The sequence below is a fragment of the Pygoscelis adeliae genome, unplaced genomic scaffold (assembly GCF_000699105.1).
Source record: "Pygoscelis adeliae isolate BGI_AS28 unplaced genomic scaffold, ASM69910v1 Scaffold47, whole genome shotgun sequence".
NCBI classification, from domain to species: domain Eukaryota; kingdom Metazoa; phylum Chordata; class Aves; order Sphenisciformes; family Spheniscidae; genus Pygoscelis; species Pygoscelis adeliae.
The window spans coordinates 1523445-1545913 of record NW_008825255.1 but is presented as its reverse complement, the minus strand read 5'-3'; the positions used below and the strand labels follow the sequence as shown (position 1 = coordinate 1545913).

General features: G+C 35.7%; 1 protein-coding gene across 1 annotated transcript in view; it reads right to left on the bottom strand.

Annotated features, from left to right (window-relative positions):
* LOC103921476 (chromosome unknown open reading frame, human C5orf42) overlaps positions 1–22469 on the bottom strand; it is a 66388-nt gene that overhangs the window by 21355 nt on the left and 22564 nt on the right. Inside the window, exons 17-35 of the mRNA XM_009329455.1 lie at positions 20080–20308; positions 19708–19841; positions 17039–17256; positions 16563–16727; positions 15281–15419; positions 14768–14877; positions 13406–13567; positions 13139–13247; positions 12467–12773; positions 11057–11990; positions 9640–9803; positions 8509–8645; positions 7860–7942; positions 6596–6678; positions 5005–5073; positions 3248–3440; positions 2378–2635; positions 1434–2183; positions 401–567 (exon numbers count right to left, since the gene is read on the bottom strand). Of these exons, the coding sequence (XP_009327730.1) occupies positions 401–567; positions 1434–2183; positions 2378–2635; positions 3248–3440; positions 5005–5073; positions 6596–6678; positions 7860–7942; positions 8509–8645; positions 9640–9803; positions 11057–11990; positions 12467–12773; positions 13139–13247; positions 13406–13567; positions 14768–14877; positions 15281–15419; positions 16563–16727; positions 17039–17256; positions 19708–19841; positions 20080–20308 (4411 nt within the window). The remainder of the gene's footprint in view (positions 1–400; positions 568–1433; positions 2184–2377; positions 2636–3247; positions 3441–5004; positions 5074–6595; positions 6679–7859; positions 7943–8508; positions 8646–9639; positions 9804–11056; positions 11991–12466; positions 12774–13138; positions 13248–13405; positions 13568–14767; positions 14878–15280; positions 15420–16562; positions 16728–17038; positions 17257–19707; positions 19842–20079; positions 20309–22469) is intronic.

Here is a 22469-nt window from a genome sequence, read left to right as displayed (position 1 = left end):
CCCTTTCCTTCTTGAAGATCACTGCTAACAGTGATGATACGCAGCGCAGGCAGTAGCCTATTAAGATTCATTGTGTAAGCAGCAAAGCATTTCATAAACAGTATATAGCGAACAGCCAGTTGACAAGACTTTAAACCACAGACACCAGTATGAAAAACATTTCCCCTTGAATCTTCTTCCTATCAGCCTGGCAACAGCAACAACCCCTTCATACCCTAATGCTATACTTCTCCTGCTGTGTCTTTACTAATATTTGCTATTTTATTCTTCTTCAATAGAATTATATCTAACCCCACTTCATTTGAAGCTGCTGTAAAAACTCCCATTGATTTCAAAGCTAGAAGTATAGTGTACCAGTAAGTCTTTCAAAATGAAGACCCACTTTAAAAGTTTGGCTTGCCTTTTTCTATTACTCTGCACATCTCTTAGTTCAAATGGTTCAACATCAGTTTTTAGTAACTGGATAGGTTCAGTTTGGTCTTGTCCAAAGGAAGTACTGGGCACAGTATGATGCTGGTGGCGTTGCTCAAATGCAATGAGATCTTGAAGTGGAATGAGTTTTGGTACCTGAAAGTGTTCAGAGAGAGAAAGAATCAAAAATGAAACAATGATAAAGGAAACAGAGAGGGGAACCCCAGTCAGACCGGATGAACAGAGCAAGTTCAGTTTGGATCGCAGTTATACAAACACAATTGCTGTAGCAATTTGTGGAGAAAGTGAAAATGTAGTATTAGCAGCATTAGACCAGAATCTCAGCTAATGTGTACATGTGTAAACTATTTTCTGAAAGTAAACTAAAAGATACTAATTTTCTCCACAGAATGCATTTCACTTATATTTGCATTTCTAATGTATGTAGTTGAGGATGAAGGTAGGAACCGTGCAATGTAGACAAGAACTGAAGAAGCAGCTTTCAAGGAAAAACGTTTCCATTCTTTTCAACTGGAATGGGCAAGCATATGAGAGTCTATCAGAACAGCATTTTTCAAAATGTCAAGTTCTTGACATCCAGAAGATAAGGTTTTCTTACCAAGCCTTTTAGCATTCCATTTCTGCGCTCACAAAATAGAATTTCTTACTGCATTCTTTGTATTTCTGTAAATAATTCTATTTAAATTTCTGTAAAAACAGAACTATTTTTTACCATATAAATATTATCCAGTATTTTAAATAGTGAATTCATTACTAATGGGCCGAATGTTGATGAACTATGGAATGTTGTTAAGGTTGTTAAAAACATTTCCAAGCTTGCAGCTTGCCTCACGTTGACATGCCAATAAGGAGGTACCTTAGTTGCAGATCTCTTCTGGTAGCTGTGCTGAACACTTCCAAATTCCATACTTTGGAAACATTAACTTGTTTTTTATGAATAAGAAACCATGAAACCGAAAAAATCCTACAGCTTAGAAAAATATATTATTAAAATCCAGTACCTTCTTTTTTTGAGGTAAATTAGCATGGAGTAGTGATATTCCTGTGTGCTGTAGTGTTTCTCTGCAGTCAGTCTCCTTTGTTACAGGTTTAACAGGAATTAAAGTAGTAGTGATTGGCTGTCTTACAACTGATGGGAGTCTAGGTACTGAGTCAAGTTGCAAGTGCAACAGTGGAATACCAGCCAGGTTCTGAGTCATCAGTGCTTTGTCCATATCCGCATTTGAGGAGAACTGCTGCCGAGGTGAAACTTCTTGCTGTCCTTCATACTGATCTAGATTCAGGTGTTTGGGAGGTCCCTTATGCACAGATTCTGCCCATCTTTTCTCTTCCTCATGCATTTGCCTTGGGATCTCAGGGTCATATCTACTCATGTTCAAATCTACTGCTGACTTACTCTTTCTTGGTGTGTATGATGACTGCTGGTTCCATAAGGAATCTGATGAACGCCAAGCTACTCGTGGTACTGGGGGTGGTCTAGCAAAAGCTGAGGCCATTTCTATTGGATGTAAAAATGCTGGTTTTAAATGATAACCTGATTCAAGCTTAAGCAAAGGAAATCCATTTGAGTAATTCAGTTTTTTTTCAACAGGGATAAGCTTGGGTGTTTTCTGGATGTCTGAGGAAGGAGCTAGGAGATGAAGCGGTTTAGCAGGTGCTGAAGAATGCAAATCTTGAGACAGTGGCATAAATCCTGTATCTCTGCTGTGGCTTTCTAATAGGCTTAAAGAAACATTCACATCCAGATGATTCTAAATCAGAAAAGCAAACAAAACAGCATTTACGAGTATCTTGAAATAGCAACCATGCACTAAATATGCACAAAAATGGTATAAATCTTTTTTATCTGCAGCAATCACTACAAAAACATTTCCTAATTTACCAGGACAGATAACATATCAGATATACAGAACAGTCTTCATAAATGACACTTTGATATACCTACTTTTATATGGCCATTGTTGCTTTCATCTCTTAAACTATTCCTTGGTTGAAAATCAAAGTTCTTTTGAGCCGGTTTTCCTTTATCTTCTTGAGCAGGCAGCTGTGTTTCCAGAGAGCCACTGCCTTCCGCAGTGTGTGCGGGCTGCCTTCCTTCCAGGTGAACAGATTGATACTGTTGCAAAATTTGTTGCACATTTGGCAGGTTGGCAAAGGATGACTGCACTATTTGCATTAAACTCATGAAGTTGATTTGCTGTAGCTGAATACACACACACACAAAGTTAACACTGTAAACAACATTAACAGGAATCTTAGCAAAAATTCTATGTCTAGGCCATGTTATAACTGTTCATTATCCTGTTAATATAGGTGACAAAATAAACAACATCCCAAAGTTTCAATAATGATTCATTTCTATGATTGTTTATTGTACCAGACTTTCTTTTAAGATACATTAAATACCTGCCACAGACAGGTTATGCTAAAGCAAGACAGATTCCTTCACCTTTTTTGTGAAGTTTGAGTAAATGTAAGGTCACACAGAATTGTCTCAATGTACTAACAAAAACTAAATCCTAGTATAGCTGCAAAGTTATTACAGCTTCAGAATTTTTCCTAATCTATACTATTAGAGCACCCTGCATTATGTGAACTAAAACATACTCAAACTTTTATTATTATATTACTCATTTTCTTGAGTCAAAAGCAAGACTGAAGTCTGAAATAAGTTTTCACAGTAGTTACGTGGAACTGGAAATCTCTTTCAAAAACAATCACACAGAGAATACCTTTAAAATAGCAATTATCCCCACTGTTTTAAATAACACAGTTTATACTGTGAACACTGTTTTCAATAATGAGATGCTCTCACCTGAACTAACTTAAACATTTCATCCTGGAGCATCTGCCTGGCAGTTTCTGATGTGTTTAGTTTCTCTTCTGTAGGAACTTCTTTCTTGACTTCTTGCTTCTTTGCACCAATGGAAGTATTGGAGGCAACACTTGACATAGTTGACACAACAGTCTGAGAAGGCTGCCCATCACTTAGAGAAATCTCTATGTTACTTGAGAAGAGAAGGAAAACAACAAATCTATTAAAAACATTCATAGTTCAGAACACTTATACTAGGTTGCCTTAAATCAATCCAGAAAATTAAAGATATTTTCATTTTTCTAAAGCATAATTAATTTATAGGAACAATTTAATAATTAACACTGCACAATCTTCATTGGCGAGCATGTATGACATCTTTTTCCTAATGCTTCCTAATATACTGAATGAAAAACAGTAGTAAGGACTTAAGATCTATCTGATTTTTTAGTTACAAGGGTATCTGAAATGTTGTCTTCACTAGAGATACTGGCAGAAAACAATGACCTGACAGAAAGAGGGCGTGGTTAGTCATAAAACCAAACAGCTGACGAAAAATGGAGAAGGACATTATTAGCTGAAATAAGAGAGATGGCAGATTCACTTTCATTTAAATAATTAAATGTGCCTTTATATATTTGGAATTAAAAATCAACAACAAAATTTCAGATCAGAAAACAAAATTAAAATAACATGTACCAGGTAATACAATATATTGAATTTTCTCACAGAGATAATTGATCTTATAGCAGGTAAAGACTATTAAGTAGATGAAGTCCTCAAATGAAGAAGAGAGGGTTAGAATTTACATTAAGTTATAAAGAAACTGAAGGACTTTACCTACATCAACAGAAATTGACCCAAGAGACATTTCTCTATTTAAGAAAAATGCTGACATTGCTATGGGTACAGGCAACCTTTGGAGGATTTTTGACAACTGAACAGGATGACCTGCAAGCACGTACAGAAATAGAAGCATAATAGAAGAAACATAAAGCAATGGCTAATGAGTAATACTGAAAAGGTTTTGGATATGTAGTAGGTGTGAAGGGGCATGGGAAATCTTTTGGAAGACAATTAGCATGTGTAAGCACGGCATGAAACCCTAAAAGTTGGAGAAATTTTTTTTTTTAAAAAGCTGGCATGAAAAACTCAAGAATGAAATGAGACAAGAGACACACAAAAACGGAATCCAAAGGGATGCATACTTCAGATCTTCCTCTAAACTGAAAAAACTGTTCTAGAAGTGAAAGCCAGAGGTCGACTCCTGACCTCTTTTCCCAATTCCAACCTTCTTCCTGTTCATAGAAATATTATGTGTATGTTTATGGGTATCTAGCAGTTGCTGTACGACATACACATTTTAATAATTTTATAAAAGTATGATTATAAGTTTATAATGTTATTGTTTAGATGTTTTATGTAACAATATATCTTCTATAGTAATATTATATAATTTTAATGATTTGTCTGGAACCAGAAAACAAAAGTGTCACTTCTCTTGAAATCTGGTAGCTCTGAATTAACATGTTAATATTCATGCGATATTCTGGACAACACGCAAGAGTACATGATCTTCCAGGATTGCAGTACAAAAAGGTTTCAGGAAAGGCTACTCAGTACTACAGTTTGCAGGTATAATATAGTATACCTGCAAATATTTTGTAATCAAATCTACACATCATGTTATTTCAGACTGAAAATTTAATAGAGGTAGTCCATTTTTTATTATATAAAACATTATAGGTTTATCTTACCTGGGAACTTCTGCATCTTGTTCTAGAGAGTTTGAGTGAGAAATGGTGCTAGTAACAACCTCAGTCATGCTATAAAGAAAGAGAAAAATTAGTATTGTAAGTACTACAGTGATTTGTTATGCTGTTTATTTTCATTTTATATACATATATATGTGTGTGTGTGTGTGTGTGTATATATATATATATGTAACACCTCCTGAAAAAGTATTTGAATTAGTATGAGATAAAAATACCTGAAAGCCACCTGATCAGAGCTATACTGATCTGCATTGCTTCAATTACTGCATTACACTGCAATTTGAGCTGGCAAATATTGACGTTCATGCTTTGTCTCCCTAGCAATCAGAAACTGACTCAAACAGAAGTATTGAAAAGGTTCTGGCTATTCAACACAAACAGCAGGCAAAAAAGAGGTTGATCTGAGTTAACAAAAGAAGAGAAAATTCAATTTAAGCAATACTGTTAATACCATCACAATCTGCATTCCTAAAAAAGAAAAGCCAGTATAAGGAATCCTTGAGAGGCACCTTATGTGTAGTTACTTTTGTTTCTTTCAAAACAAAAATATATTAGTTTAAAATAGTATAGGATTCTAAATCTTTCTAAAATTAAGCCACTTAAAAGTTTTCCACAAACATCATATATACGCAGGAGTATTTATTTATATGCCATCATAATTAATAAGACTTTCTAAATATTAAGACACTCAGGCACTGTATATCAGAGGAAAAGGTTTCATTACTACAAACAAATTTGGTAGATCCAAGAAAAAAGCTAATTGAAATAATAAAAATAGGTTGGTATTTTTCTATCATTAAAACAAATGAAAAAATCTCAAAAGACCAAGATTCATTATGGTAAATATAACAAACCCTGTGTTTACAGAATATATTCTTCCCTTGAAAAACCTTCAGAGAAATCAAACTGAGCAGTAATCTATTCAAACAGATGATGTGACAATCAGGTTCATGGACTGTTTCTGTAATTTTACATAAAATATATTATAAATGTAGAGATATTTTAAAACATAAAATTTTAAAAAGATTATAATGTAGTAAATTTCTTAAGTTGTGTAAAATACCTCCCTCCCTCTTTCAGGAGCTAACAAGCTTATTGCCCATATACATTTTTATCTCACCTTCTGCTTCCTAGACACCAACCTCTCTTTCTTCTATGTTGTGTAACAAATCAACTATTAAGTTTCCTAGAATAACAGCTCTCCACCTGTATTTAACCTGAAGATGCTGCTCCTATTATTTCAAGTCTGGGGAAGTAATTGTGTATCTGAAAGCTTTTCCAGTTATTCTCTGTCCTTTACCCAGCTATAAAATACACCTTCCCTCACACCATGCCTCTTCTATTTGATCATTACTAAGGTAACCACTCATCCACCCCGCACTTTGTATATGTGAAATGCCTGTATATGTGAATAGGAGATGATTGAACTCTTGTTTCAAACTACGAGTTTGCTGCTATAGACAACTGCAAGAACCCATTGAGACTTCACTGGATACCATAATTAACAAAACTATTTTAAATTTTTAAACAAAGTTAAAAGAGAAATTAAAACAACAAAAAAAAAGTCTCTCACGCATTCTGTTCACCCTTTCCTTCTTTTGTTTTTTCCACCTTTTGGTCTTCCTGGGGACTATCTACATCTGAAATGGAGACGTGCTGTAATATAAAAAGAGGCATCTGAACTTGTAAATTTTTCTGCTTCAATAAAGTTTTATTTTATTAGCCTAAGGCAAACATACTTTTGATTTATCAGCCACTTGAAAAAATCTGACTGAAAAATAATCAAAATGACATACATATCAGAGGACAGCTACAAGTGAGAAATAATGAGATATTAGATTCATCTGAGCATCTTTCTAAGTCATTACTATGAGTTTTTATTTACAAATTCATATCCAGATAGTACCCTGGAAATATACTCTGCTAATCTCGTACCTCCTAGGTAACGACAAAAATGTGGAAACAACCGTATTATATACAAACTATTTACAAACTAAGAAATTGAAACAAATCCAGGATTTTACGCATGCCACAGATTCACTACAGTAAAATGCACTATAGAATTGAAGACCACAATATATTTATTGTTTCTAATCCCATTAACAGCACTGAATCTAGAGTACTACAGGCAAGTAAAGCAATGCTATGGCAATTCACATTCCAGCATAATAGCTCTTAGCCAATTTCAAAGAAAGGAGACTTATAACCAAAGATGATGCATGAAAGAACAAGGCTTGTTTATAGATCCAGATTGAGTTTTCAGACAGGAACAAAATAAACACCTTTATACATTTAATTTAAAAACAAGCAAGCATACAAACAAGCGGTAGAATCTTTACTTAAATCACCCTGTGACAACTTCAGAGAAAGCACACATTTTTGAAGAAAAAAAAGTTGTTAATACAGCTCTCTAGTATAACAAAATACACATAAGAATTTGGTCTATTAACCAGAAGACCATCTGTTGGTTTTTTTGTTTAATTTACATGTTTTTGTATATACGTGTGCATACATAAACTTATATATTTATATGTATTTTTACACATTATATATATTTAATATAATTTATATATATATAATTATATATATTATATATACAGGTATACACACATTTAGTTTTACAAACAACAAACCAGTTTTCAAAAGTGCTCACAGCAGATCTCACTTTACTACTGTTTAATTACTTGTGACTTTTATTATTGATTTAAGCAGGGGAAAGAATTCACCAATCCTAAATGCTTTAAGCCCTCAATTTCTGAAGTATATTGAGGAATTCAGGATATTTTGAAAAGAGTATTCATAATAATTTGGTGCTTCTATACAAAACGGTAACTTGCCTTTCCTCTTTGATGTTCTACAGGTTTGATCTTGACAGAGCTATTGGAGCTCTTTGGAGTTTCATATGGCTCTTCAAGGAACTCTACAAAATAAACACAATTACTCTAAATCAGAAAATTACATGACATACAGCACTGTTATGTGATTTCTGTCAACTGGTCACAGTAGTCCACTTTTTCCCTAGCAAGGAGAAAGGGGTTGATCTCTCAGTAAATTCAAAATCTGTTATTATTAGTGACGATGCATGCACCAGAAAAAAAAAGAAACCACCAAAACTAACAACTTATTTTTCATGTTATTTTCACAGTAGAAATATGATAAACTTAACCTATGCATACTCAACTCTTACAGTTTTCAATCATATTTTACATAGTCGCATGAGTATTTTTTGAATGAAAGTAAATGATAGAATTAAATATGTTAATACACACTGTCCTAGCTCTATAGCAAAAAGAAGTTACATAAGTGAAAAACTGATCAGAAAGTCTTGAGAAAACAATTGTATAAAATTTAGTTACAATATAGAATAGCTACAATAGAACAATGAAAACTTATTTCCATTTTTTAATTAAATAAACAGGGGGACATAAAAACAACTACTGTTTTATATGTCAGACCATAGTAAAAGGATACACCACAAAAACAAACCTTCACTTTCTGATGTTACATCTAACTCCTCCTGAACAAATGGTCCCACTTCATTAAGATCTTCAGTCATATGAGGTACAGAATAATTCCCATGATTAATTTCCTTCTTATCAAAATATTTTGACTTTGTAGACATTCTGGTAATTGGAATTACAAAAGGTAATCAACAACAGAAATAATATAAGTATCTTACTTAGTTTAAGTATGCTGTTCCTCTCAGACTGCAGGCTAGCGCATAACTGTATAATAAACACTACTGTGATATAATCAATGTTCATGTAAATTTTCTCTCTGAATTTCACTTAAACCAAGATTGATATTTTTTTTCGATATAGCTGTGATTTTTTAGTGACATTAATGATACAGTTTTTCAGATAGGCTGTTTCCAGAAAAACGTAACCAACACATACGATTTACCAAAAATAGAAAACAAACTATACCATGACTTCAAAATCATCTGGTTAAGATTACATTTATCTCCCTCACAGAAACTTCCTTTATTAAAAAAAAAACCATTCTTGTCAGAGAAGACACACAATAATGTCTCAAAATACTAATACTAAAGATCTTTTGTTTCTTTAGTGCAGCAGCAGATGAAATGTCACAAAGGACTGCAGGTTAAGGAATCTCCACCTCCAGAACTGTGTAAGATATTAACAAATAAAATATTTACTGCCTTTTCCACCTATTTTTCTGACATGCACACATATAAACACAGCTAGATTAGTTTATTTTTCCATGGGTCTGTAACATTGTGAACTCTCATCTCAATATAAGCAAAATTACACTAAAGAGAGTGGAAGTTATCTGAATTCTTTGATAAAACCATGATATCAACTATATCAGAAATCTAGATTCCATTTCCACATCACTAAGTTCATAAACAACCATGTACAATTCACTTCATATGCAACAGCTACATTGTTTTCTACCTAGAAGTATGTCTGCTGATGGAGAATATTTAATCTGCTTCATGTAGCTGTAAACAGTAAGCATGAGTTTGACTTTGCACTCAAAATTAAACATGTATATAACATGTAATAACAGCAGAACTCTTCATATTGACATGCTGCTTAGCTGAGCAGTTATGATCAACTAGATTTCTTAGGTTAAAAAAGAAAAAAAAACTACCCAAAACTGGTTTCACAAAGATCATCATACGCTTGTACGCTCTGGACGTCAAGTGGAGGACTGGCCACCATGGAAGAGCCTTCATCCATACTACTTTCTTTCTCTGTCCTAGACTGGGTTCCCGATGGAGATGCAAATTCTTTCAGATATTGATTATCCAGACTCTAATAATAATAATGACAATGATAATAATAACGATGACGATGAAAATTCGCTACTTAAAAAAAAGATACCTAATACTTTAAAAAAACTCCGATTTCATATAGTATGTTTATGACTCCAACGATACCACATAGTATGTTTATGCTTAACTTCATATCCTTTATTATAGATCTGAGAAATTCTGGATTTCCAGTTGCCTGTGGAACCTGAGTTTTGCCCCTTTTTGCATTAAGTGAAGCAATTACCTCTGAATTACCCAAAGGAAACGTAAAAGAGATTTGTCAGTGTCAATTGACTGTCAATTGTCGAAGACACTATGCGACAATTAAATATACTCTATACAAAGATATACCGTAAGATTTGGCCTTCATCAACCGCAATACAAAACTGGTATTAAACTACTCTAAATTATTATCACTGAAGACAGTATGAGGGGCAAAAAGCCATACATAATCATGCAGTTAGATGCATGCACAAGATTTTGGCAGTAAGTTTTAAGTAAAATACAGGTGGCACTTGTCAGGGAACAGAAAAAACAAACCAAAACCAAGACAAAATCTCTTTTCGTCTGGGAGAAAAGCCTTCTCAGACAAACCCCCACAACCCTCTCCCCTCAAAGGCTTTCATGTAGACTTAATTAAAGAGGATTAAGAGATCCAGCTGTCCCTAAATATGAAATAAAGCAATACACATCAGGTTCTTCTGGCAAATCTCTTCTTTTATATTAACATACATTCTCCAACTCTGTGTAACAGTGCTAGATAGAAATTCAAAATTCACTTTTCACCAATCTTTAACTGGTTTAAATACTTCAGTCAGACCGTATCTGCACTGTCCTCAAAGATAAATGAATCTAAATTCAAGTGTCCCCAGACAAACTATTTTATTCTTTGTCTTGTTTTTCCATACTCTATCTCCAATACTAGGTTTCTTTAAAGATGATGTCTAAAACTAGACACAATGGCCTAACTTGTAGGAATTTGCTCAAATAATGTGGTATCTAGATAAATGAGTTGGATTTAAAACAGGACTTCCAAAGAGAACTTTAATCTCCAACCAAAGTCTTCCTACAGACAGAATTCCAGTATTCCTGGAATGTTTCTCTTTTCCCAGCAACCCTTAAAAGACAGGCTATTAATCAATATTCCAGGTTTTACTGAGAACAGAACTATGAGGTGAAAGATGTGTGTGATTTTCTTTACTGGCATAACTAACTCACACATTTCATCAACACTTGTCCCATCCTTTTTCTTACCTTAAATTTTATGCTCTCTGCTTGAGATCCATCTCTGTATAACTGTTCTAGCAGCCATAAAGAAGTAAGGACAGCAGCTGCTGATGTTTTCACATGTATCATTGGGAGAATCTTGTCTAAGGAATCTTGTTTATTGGAACCACAGAGCAGTCTTTTATCAGACCATCTGATCATCCACTCAAGCAATTTTGCAATATTGCTCAATTTACCCATCAATTCTATAGCTAGTTCTTCTCCTGGTACAGTATCAACTACATCAACAGTTTTGTAAATGTATTTAGAAGTTGCCTGGGTTTGAAGGCTAGAGAAAGTATGATTAGGAAAGGTCTGGCTTGCTGGTGCAAAAGTGACTCCTTGATTGTCACTCTGAGCTCTGTACATTGATTTATGTTTTAAACCAAATAATCCTTCATTAAGTCCTTTCATTGAGTTACGCACAGAAGGTTCTGTTGTCTGTACAATTGACTGTACAATGGTTGGATTTTCCAAAATATTTTGGTTTTCATTATAGACAGACACTGTTTCAGGATTGCAAGATGCCAGGGTGACAGTATAGCAAGACCCTGCTCTAAACACACTTTGGCTTCTAGTTTTGCCTTGTCGACGTTTTAGTGTTGTATGAACATCAAAAAAGAGAGAGTTTAATTCATGCTCTCGAAGAAGTCCAGAGAAGCTAGTAAGAAATGGAATTCCAAGGTCATTGTACTTTATCAGGTCTCTCTCAAGAACATAACTCAAAAAGAGTTCTAAAAAATTAACATATTCATCATCATCACGTTCAAATTCCCATGCACCAACTATAGGCAAATTACATTGATTATGCATGTCTTTTCCATATACTTTGTCTTTATGTTTTGTTTTCCAGTTAAGAGCTTTTATCTTGCATGTGGCATTTTTGCTACCTATTTCTCCTTGTCTCTGATGTTCATGATCCCTGTAAGACAACAAACAAACATAAGTACTGTTAAATCAATTTTAAGAAGAATTAAGAATGTAAAATCCATTTTAAGAAGAATTACATGAGAAAATGAGTAAATGCAACATTAGTTCCTTTTCTTCCTCTATTGTTAAAACCAGGAAACTAACAAAACCAGATTTACGTTAATGCAATGTTAAGGTGGCAAATCAAATGCAAAATCCACAGTTTTTACATTGAGAGCAACTCAGCAGTATCATATATGAACTTGGTCATAGCTGATAATAATTTACACTTCAAGAACATATTAGTCTCACAGTAACTGATATAACATTGGCAGTTCTAAGATTTGGCAAATTTGTGATCCTTCATTTGATAGATTACCCAAAGTGACAATTACGCTGTCTGGTAAAAAAGATTACTTCAATAGTAAGAGACAACTTTCTTTTCTCTCTCTTTTAAAAAGAAAGCTTTCTGCTGCAATTTTTCCATACCTTTGGAGTGAAGGTGTTTGAGCACTTGTTCCTTCAGTAAGCAAAGCATCAGAAAGTGTATCTGCTGTGTCGGCATCACTATATACCTGAGGATTCCCAAGATCAGTAAGTGTACTTCTGCTTAAACTAGTGCCTAATGAGAATCTGTCATAACAGTGTTCCTCATCATCTGCTGCTCTCTCTTCTGCTGGCTCCCAAATATTAATTTCTATGGGGCCTATGTTCCTTATTACACGTCTCAAGGCCTTCATTCTCACTTTTTCAGTAGCTTGTATAACAACTGACATCATTTCTTCACTTTCAGGACCTACCCAAAGAAACAAAACCAAGAGATTTTAAATGCAAACTTCTCAGTTTCCACTTACTCTCTTGAATTGAGACATGAATGAACTTTGAATGATCGTAAATTATAGCCATTTAGAAATACAGACAGAAACTGTGATAAAGTGAAGAAACACCATCAACTTAGAAGTCATTATATTCTATTATTGGGACAGACATACCAGAAAGAAAATCCAGAACTTGCCACAAAACTCTCTCAAAGTTGTCTAACTGAAAACTGTAATAATTGTTTTACATGGGTTATGAAAGAAGGTATTGTCACAAGTTATTAGTTAAGTAGGGTAAAAAAGAAAGTTCGTTTAGTATTTCCTGAAGAAGGATGCACACTACCTTTAACAAAACTGTGTCTGAGTCGCTGCTGAAGACCATGATACTTGTCTCTCAGGGGAACCCTTATATCTTCAGGATTAGGAAATGCTTTTACGAAAATCTCTGCCACCTGCAAAAAATAAGGTACCTTTTCAAGTAGCTAACACACAAGGAAGATATAATTTCCAACAGAACTTACACCACCAGGAAGTCTAACCAGTAGCATTTACAAGAAGAAACATTTGTGATAATCTCTATTGCTTTTGTCCTAGCTTTAATGTCTTTTACCTTTTTCACTGGTGGCAATTCTCCAAGCAGACTTAAAATTACATCTTGAACTAATTCTTCAACATTCATGAACCTGCAGAAAGGAAGCATTCGACAAGCCCACTCCACTGCATTCAGACAATGCTCAACTGTGGAGGCATCATATTCATTGTTCTTCAGATCCTAAAAGAGACCACCTTGCTATAGAAACATTAATTGATATGAACAATGTATTTCAGCCAAATTATTCATATATTGCAAATTGTGACAGTTCTTCCCTAGCCAACAGAAAATAAAACTAGCTAACTTAACAGCCAAGCAGAGACGTATATGATGCTAGGAGACAGATCAAAGTTGTAATGGACCATAACTTACATAAAAAAAAAAAGAAAGAAAAAAAAGCAGCAGCTTTTTTTTTAAACCAACTTAGGAAATAATTCCATTAACCCTCTGCTGAAGAGTCTGTTTGCAGCCATTTAGAGTAAAACTTAAGGATTTGGTTAAAATAGCTGTAACTGATTAAATATGCTGAATTACCAGACGAAGTAATTTTACTGTGACTTAAGGTGATCATACATACTTTCTTGAGAGCAAGGTATTTAAGCCAGCCAAGAGGCTTTTAAGATGGATCAGTTTATTTTGAAACAGTCAGTGGTTTCTATCTCATTTGTCACTGTTGCACAAAGCACAGAAAAATCAGAATATTCTACTATTTGAAACAGAATCATCCTGTTCATATGAAGCTTGATTTTTCTGGTGAATAGAAACTTGGATTTGTTTTAAAAACAGCGCAACCTTTGATAAGGACAGTTGAGTTGCTAGACTAGATAGGAAAAAAAAACCCAAACCCCACAACATCCGTACTGTTACAGAATGTATTACAAACATAATGCCAGTAGTTTCTTTCTTTTACTTCCTTGACCTCTGACATCAATTGATAAGGGTATAAGTAGAGAAAACATGATTAAATTTTAATATTTTTCATTATTCTTTTTTGAAAACCAATGTATATTTAATGCACAAAACCCCCACATATACACTGGTCAGGAAACACCCAAAATAACTTAATCTAACAAAAAAAAAAAGTAGTAAATACTTTATCTAGACAAGTGTCGAAACTATTGAAGAGATACTGCCAGAAGAGCAATTATCTGAGTTAAATACCAAGCAAAAGCCCAACAGAAATACTATTAGAAAGATGTAGTTCATATGTACAGCACTATTCTGTAGCATCAAACACTTACTGCACATTACAGCACTATGCTAATTTTGTCCTACTAAGCAAGTAAGAGTTCTCACAGAAATATACAGCAGATCTTTAGAATTCTTCTTATAGCTTTATGCAATTAAAATGTATCTTTAATATGTTAGTAATATAATTACCTTCTGATTGTTAATATTTTCCCTTGCAGATTGGTACCGCCTACAGTTGTCAGATAATCTTTCACGAACATGAAACATCCAACACAACGCACATAGCTCTCTGAACCAACCTACGACACAAAACGCAGTACGGTAAGATTCTATTTAAATAAATGAAACAAAATAGCTTGAGATTTTTAGCTAGAAGAAGGGAATTAACATTATCTTAACAGTAATTAAAGAAAAAAATTACTCATTCTTGAGTTTTCAATAGTGCTCTGCAGCTAGAGCTCTTTAGTCCTACTTAGTGTTCATGTTCGTTCACATCTGTCAGATCTGTAACACTCACAACAATCCAGAACAGCAACCTTCACATTAAGAGTTTTGATAACCAACATAAAAGCTGGAAAGAGAACGTGTTCCTGCACACATTGCAGTATACTATTTCAAGCTAATAAGTGCTTCTTTGCACCTGTGGATTCTCACTTGTGTTCTCTTTTCCAGCCCTAAATTATTCTATTACATTGCACAGACCTAAAATTTTACAGGTAATATCATCAAACTGATGGTCTCCAGAAGATGTAGATCTATAGAAAACAGTGCGGAAATTGGAGTAACGAAGCAAAGTCTCCGGGAATGGACTCAGTGAAGGAAGAGATCCTTTCATTCGAATCTATAGATAGTAAAAATAAATAAATAAATAATTACAAATATAATTTGCCAATTTATACACCTATCAACAAATTTTGTTTGCATGTCAAAATGGAAATAAAAATCAGTTAAAGTCTTGTATGTATCACTACTAAATGTACAGCCTCTCAGTCATTAGCAGAATACTGCCAAGATAAGTAAAATTCCCTTGAGCTTGCTTTCCATTTTCTTCAGATCTGTATTCTGGAAGTTCATTTAAAGGAATATGTTTAGTATGAGCTATGGCACAAAAAATGCTTTTGTTTGCATGGTACTTGTGATACTCATGATTACCATGAAATACAAGAGCAACAAAGTATAAGAAGAACTAAGATCACAATTAAGAAACCAGTTTAATCCAGCAGAGTCCAGGCTGTCAAAGAAGGCAGACTAGTTTTCCCTCCTGTTTCAGTTGCTACTTCTGATCACCTCCCTGTGACAGCATTAAGCACGACCATGCAATAAGCAAAAAGAAGGAAATATTTATGTGTCAGTCAGACCAGTTCCAGATCTGGATCACTGCATCAATGCTGGTGGAGGGGGGTTGAGGGAAGGCAGACAGTCACACGTACACCATTCTGTAGCAAGTCAACCTTCTGTAAGTGGCTGTGTAACAATGACCTAAGAAAAGCCTGAGGTTACACAAAGATTTTTTGTCAATATATTCTGAGCTTGGTTCTGTGCAAACAAAACGCACATGAGTAGAATGAGATCTTATAAGCTCTGTTGCACTAAGATGACTACTTTACCTGAGGTGAGCATCACGTTCTCTGTTACATATACAACCCTAAGTGATCTGGAACACACTTCTGGTTAGCAACTGTAACTCCCAACTAAAATCAGCCTCTATCTTTCAAATGGAGAAAGAAATGAGTTTGTATGTTACCAAGTAGGTACAGAAAAACTCACAGAAGGAAACACTGCTATGAAGTATATACCTTATATCTTTAAGCTCTGGTTTCCTAAAAGAACTGAACATGGAGTGTAAAACTGGAAGACAACATGTGAAAAAAGAAAATGACATCGTCAAAGTCCAGATAAGACTGCTTCTACAATGCAATTGCAAGCTTGTCAGTAATATTTACTACTGATAACCAAATTACAAAAAAACAAGTTAAATGCTTACTTTTTGCATAACTTTTCTTGCCCACTTCAGTTGTGCAATATACCACTGCGCTGCAGGGCAGGAACAGCGAGCAGCCCGGAAGAGCAAGATAATTCGCTGAAGGACTCCTGACACTTTCTGACGACTTTCTCTCTCAATTTTTAAAAGAATGTCATTGCAGTCTTCCTGAAAAATGCAAATTCAAAGAAAAAAAAAAAGCCTCCAAATTAGAAAGGACATATACAGTAAAAAATCTGACTTAAATGTTGTTTCTGCTCCTAAGAATATTTCCCTTCTTCTTTAGAGCATAGATCCTTTATAGAAAGAACACAGAGGCACACATACTTTCTTATCCCTACGGTGCTACTTAAGTAAATGAATGGACATGGAAAAACCAGACAGAAAAAATGAGCTGAAAGGAACCTAAATAAAGATCATGATTATTTCATAAATACATTAAAACAAAGACCCAAGAAGCTTCTATCATGCACGCTTACTTCACTGAGAGAAGCTGGCTGAGGACAGTATAATGGTGGTGCTGGAAGATAAAGCCCATCTGGAACTAAACCATACAATTTTCTGCTAAGATCCTTGGCAGAATCCATCAAAAGCTGAAATGTCTCTGAAAGAATATCAGCATCTGCCATAACAGCTGCTTTCAGTAGTTCCTGTATTGAGCTATAAAGAACATTTGCATCTTCCTCTTCAATAGGATCTATAAAATATTAAGCACAGAAACCAATAAATTAATAGACTCAAACAATACATGGCCTTCATTCTGAAATTATGAGGCTACATTCATCAATTACAATGTATACATCACATCTACTTGCTTCAAGACCTCTCACATTTGAAAATAGTATTCAATTACTAATTTTAGGTTTTGCCACATTATGGGGGAAGTTATTGCCTTTCTTAATAGAGAACTGAACTTCTCAGCCATGCATTTGCTTGGCATAAAATTTTGGCAAATAATTCTTACCAAGAAATAGTATACCTATAAACTAGGTATACTATTAATGACTACAACAACTCTTTTATCAGTGAGCATGATGATCAAGGAAAGGCAAGTGTATGTTTGATCTTTTACATATTATTACATTTTTTCCTCATTTCCTAGAAGTATCAGGACCTTAAACATACATCATTAATTGGTTCCTGAAATTCACATAATATTATACTGCTCTACTTCCATTTCTACTCCTCCTGCTTGTCTTGAAATATTTGCTGCCAAATCTTTCCACTACTTATCATACTTAGATTGTTATATACAGCATGTATATGTGTGTGTGTCTGTTTGAAATAAAATCCTTGGAAATTAGTACAAAAGAAGAATCTACACAGTGTTTGGCATATGGCTTAAAGATTAATTAACATCCACCTGCTGACAGGAACTTGAAATATAGTTTCCAAACACACAAGAAGAGAGTAAGGAATAGAGAACGTGCCAGTAAACTTTCTGTAAAATGTAAACAAGGACAGGCTGATCTAGCTAATTGGGGGAATTTCAGCAGTAAAGTATTAAGTTAGCTCGTATAGACACATACAAAGGAGCACGGAGACAACAGCAGGTGGGGGAACCTGAATAACACCTTAGACCCATCTACTCACAGTAGAAAAATCAGCCCATGAAAGGCTCATCTCCACAAGCCCAGAGATACACAACAGCAAATTATGTACTCAGAGAAACGGACACTGTCCAGGCTTTTCCCAGGAGAGCCATCAGCCCCGGTGTCCAGGTATGAAACCCATGAAGATGAGCCAGTGGGAGTGGCTCTCTTCAGTACATTTTGGCTTGAGAGAGGTTACTGTCAAGAATGATAGGACATACGATAGGATGCAGGGGAAGAGCTTTTTGGGATTGCACAAGGCTCATTATGAGATCTTTAGGAAAGAAACCAAAGGTATGGCATAGAGTTGTGGCAGCCTCACCTCTGTTGGGCCTTGTCAGTACATGTCTGTTTTCCTGGGTGAGGGACCCTCTATTCTGTGTGTCTGTGTATAGGATTTTAAGTGCCAGCAGCTGGCACAGGACCATGGGTCAGAAAGCCTGTGTGTCTGGGATGGCAGCAACTGCAGAGACTGGAGTTAAGTCAAACCGAGTGCCAGCAACTGGAGCGGGACCACGGGTCTGAGTGCCCATAGCGGCAGCAACTGGAACAAGTGAGGCTATGTAAGTGAATGTGTGAGCACTAGCAAATTATCAAGTCAGACTAACAACGAGTAAGTGAAATGTCCTGGGAGCTAAGGGTGTGTACATCTCGCTCTTGCAAGAGTGAGACCACAGGAGTTAGCAGTGACTAGAGAGGATCGTGAAGACCTAGCCACCTGCCAGAGAGACAACTGGGAGACCTGCTTATGTGTCTGCTTGTCTCTAAGGGCTAGACCAGGGGATTTGGATACTGGAGGGACCAAGGCAGTCGTGACCACCTGCTAGAAAGACAGTGTGTGCACAGGTGTGTGTGTCTCTAAGGGTGAGGCACCCAGAAAGACTGAGGATCCCAGACCAGCTAGCTACTGGACGGACTGTATATTGAAGGCCAGCTACTGTGGGGGGGGTGTAGACAGTGTGTGCGTGGGGAAAAGAGGGCATCTGTGAGTGGGTCTGTACCAGAAAAGGGAGTGGGGCTGGTGGCCAGCTGTATATAGGTGTTGTCTATGTGTGTTTGGGTATGTGCCTACCGGGAATACACTCTCAGCCTTGCTAGCTGTTGGATCTGGGGACATGGAGCTGTCAGGCTATGAGATAACCTCCCCCTTTAACGGAAAGGAAAGGCAAAAATTAAACACCATCATGTAACTAATTTTAAGTATGATGATACTTTCCATACTGTTAATACATTCGCATTTGCTTCAGGGCATTTTTTTTTTTTTTCATTTAATGAAGCTTCAGTTTTCTTCCAAACTGAAGTTAACATCAAATATAGTCAAATAAGGCTTTGGTTGATACACACGAAGAAGACAAGATTGATGATACGGTCCATTTTTAGAATGATCAAAGCCAAAACCAAAACCCCTATAAAATTAAAGTATTTGAATACATTGTAACAGTAATGCACACATTGGAGAAGACAAGGTAATTGTTTCTTTTTAAGACGGTGTATAACACAGAATATGCAGTGAAATAACATGAAAAGTAAAGACAATTATTTAAAATTTTATGTACCTGTAAACTGCTTGTATTTAATACATCCTGATGTTTCAGAAGTAACTGGCTGCCCTAACAAAGATTGTAACTTTTCCTGAAAAGTCTGCATTGGTGATAAGCTTAATGGCAGGTAACGCTCTGTCTTTTTCAGTCTGAAAGTATAACAAGAAACTGTTCATTAATAACTAAGTAAAACTCAGAGATAATCTAATGAAGCTCTGTTAAATGAACATCTAAGACAAAATAACTAATCTTAGCATGTTAGGGCCTACACCTACTAGGAGTCTGGGAATATGAATTTCTGAGACAAAGGATATGCCTTGTTACAATAAACCATGCAAATAACATTAATAACAAAATACAGTATACTAATTCCAAGCTCAAATTTACCTTGAGAACTCGTCGGAGTTCTGGCAATACAGCTGGTAGGCCACACCAATTGAAACAGAGAGTTTCCAGTCCCCAAGTCTGTGTGTTAACCACACAGCCTCTGGAATGAGTCCACCAATAAAGAACAAATCAAGAGCATATTCAGCTGTCCACACAGATGAAAGGTTCTGGTCCCTGACAGCTCTGGTAACCAAACAGTGTTGCAGTGGAATAATACGAGGAGATAAGTCTGTGACACAAAAAACACACTTTAAAGTTTAAATAAATCTGCATGCTATCCAATGAATAATCTAGAATTCATATGTTCACATTGCTTTTGAATCCATTTCAGTGTACAACTGCTCTTTACTTCATTAGAGGCACACTACAGGGTTTATCTGCAGCAGGCAGATGCAGCTCATGCTGTGATATAATAGTGAGGTCAGAGTAGGCTATTTTTCTGCTTAATAATGTGGGATATGCAAGCACGTGCAAAACTTGTGGGTTATTCTTACTTTAAAGATTTAATCACACTGATGCAACATTTGCAAGTATGCTACATACGCTTAGGATATTTCAGAGGGTACACCAGAGATAAATGAAAATTCTGAGAGTTTTCCTAGTGTACCCATGTTGTTTGTACTCACAGTGCTGCTTATTGCAGAAGACAGAAAGCTACAATGAGTTTTTGAGAAAGAACAGTACATTATTTTAAGAAAGTGTATTGAGACAAACTGAAGACAAATTTAGTATCTCCTTGTTTCTTCAGGTTTAGATTTGTTTTCCAAGGTTTTACTTCCTGGTTTTCCTGGAGAGGTGCTGATCAACATTAACTCTAAGGACTTACTTGCTTCTCTCACAGTTTGTTTACTATTGAGGCAAGGACATTATTTAGGGAAATATTCACACTAATCCAGCTTGTGCAACGCAATTTTTCCAAGACTGTCTCACCATGTACATGGATCTTTGACAAATGCAAGTATTAAAATCAAGGTCTTATTTTGTAGGTTTTATCTGGAAAGTTGTCCGATTAAAACATCCAAAAGACCACGAAGAAATATATACCAGTGCATGTTGTAGTACAGAAACATTAAAAATAGTCAATGTATTCACACAGACTGCAGAAAATCTAATCAATCAAAATAAGTTAATATTGTAGAGAAATACCTGGCATTATAACAACTTACTAGTAGAGTACTTAAAATACTTCCAAATAAGTCTTCATTCCTGTGGACATTAAATCACTTTGAAAAGTTAACTCTGAAACCAAAAATTTCCTAACAGGGGAAATCTTTAAACAGAATCTCTTGCAGAAAATAAACCAACCACCTACCGTGATAAATAATAATTCTCCGAAAAATCCTGAAAAGCAGAACTTAAACTAGCAAGTACTGCTTGGGTTCAACAACAAACCAATTTGACGTTCCCAGTTGTTCTGATGATACAGTGTCTGAAGCATTTTGGCTTCCAAGAGCTCGACTGTCAAATAAATAAAAAATGCTTCCCTCTGGCTTTTCAGTTTGGGTCACACTGTATCACAGATCCAGTTCAACTATTTGTTAAGCACTTCTTTTCCCTCACTTTTGGGAGGATCAAAGTCAGTCAGAACTACATCTTTAGGCAAAAGTAGTGCAAGAACCATTAAATTCTAATGTTGCTTAATTTAGGTGAAAAAAATACAGCATCCTTTTACCTGAGTATCAGATTTAGATCACTAACCTCAAAGCATGGGAAAAATAAAAAAAAACAAAACAAAAACCTCGATTAAAAAAAAAATCACTATATTGTGAGGCAGTCCTGAAGGGCAGAGGAGTCCAGGAAGGCTGGACATTCTTCAAGAAGGAAACCTTAAAGAAGCAGGAGCAGGCCGCCCCCATGTGCCAAAAGACAAGCTGACAGGGAAGACAACCGGCCTGGCTGAACAGAGAGCTTTGGCTGGAACTCAGGAAAACAAGGTGTTTATGACCTTTGGAAGAAGGGGCAGGCAACTCAGGAGGACTAGAAGAACGTCATGCGGTTATGCAGGGAGAAAATTAGAAGGACCAAAGCCCAACTAGAACTTAATCTGGCTACTGCTGTAGAAGACAATAACAAATGTTTCTATAAATAGATTAACAACAAAAGGAGGGCTAAGGAGAATCTCCATCCTTTATTGCATGCGGGGGGAAACATAGTGACAAAGGATGAGGAAAAGGCTGAGGTACTTAATGCCTTCTTTGCCTCAGTCTTTAACAGCTAGACCAGTTGTTCTCAGGGTACCCAGCCCCCTGAGCTGGAAGACAGGGACGGGGAGCAGAATGAAGCCCCATTAATCCAAGGGGAAATGGTTACCAACCTGCTACACCACTTAGACACACACAAATCTATGGGGCCGGATGGGATCCACCCAAGGGTACTGAGGGAGCTGGCGG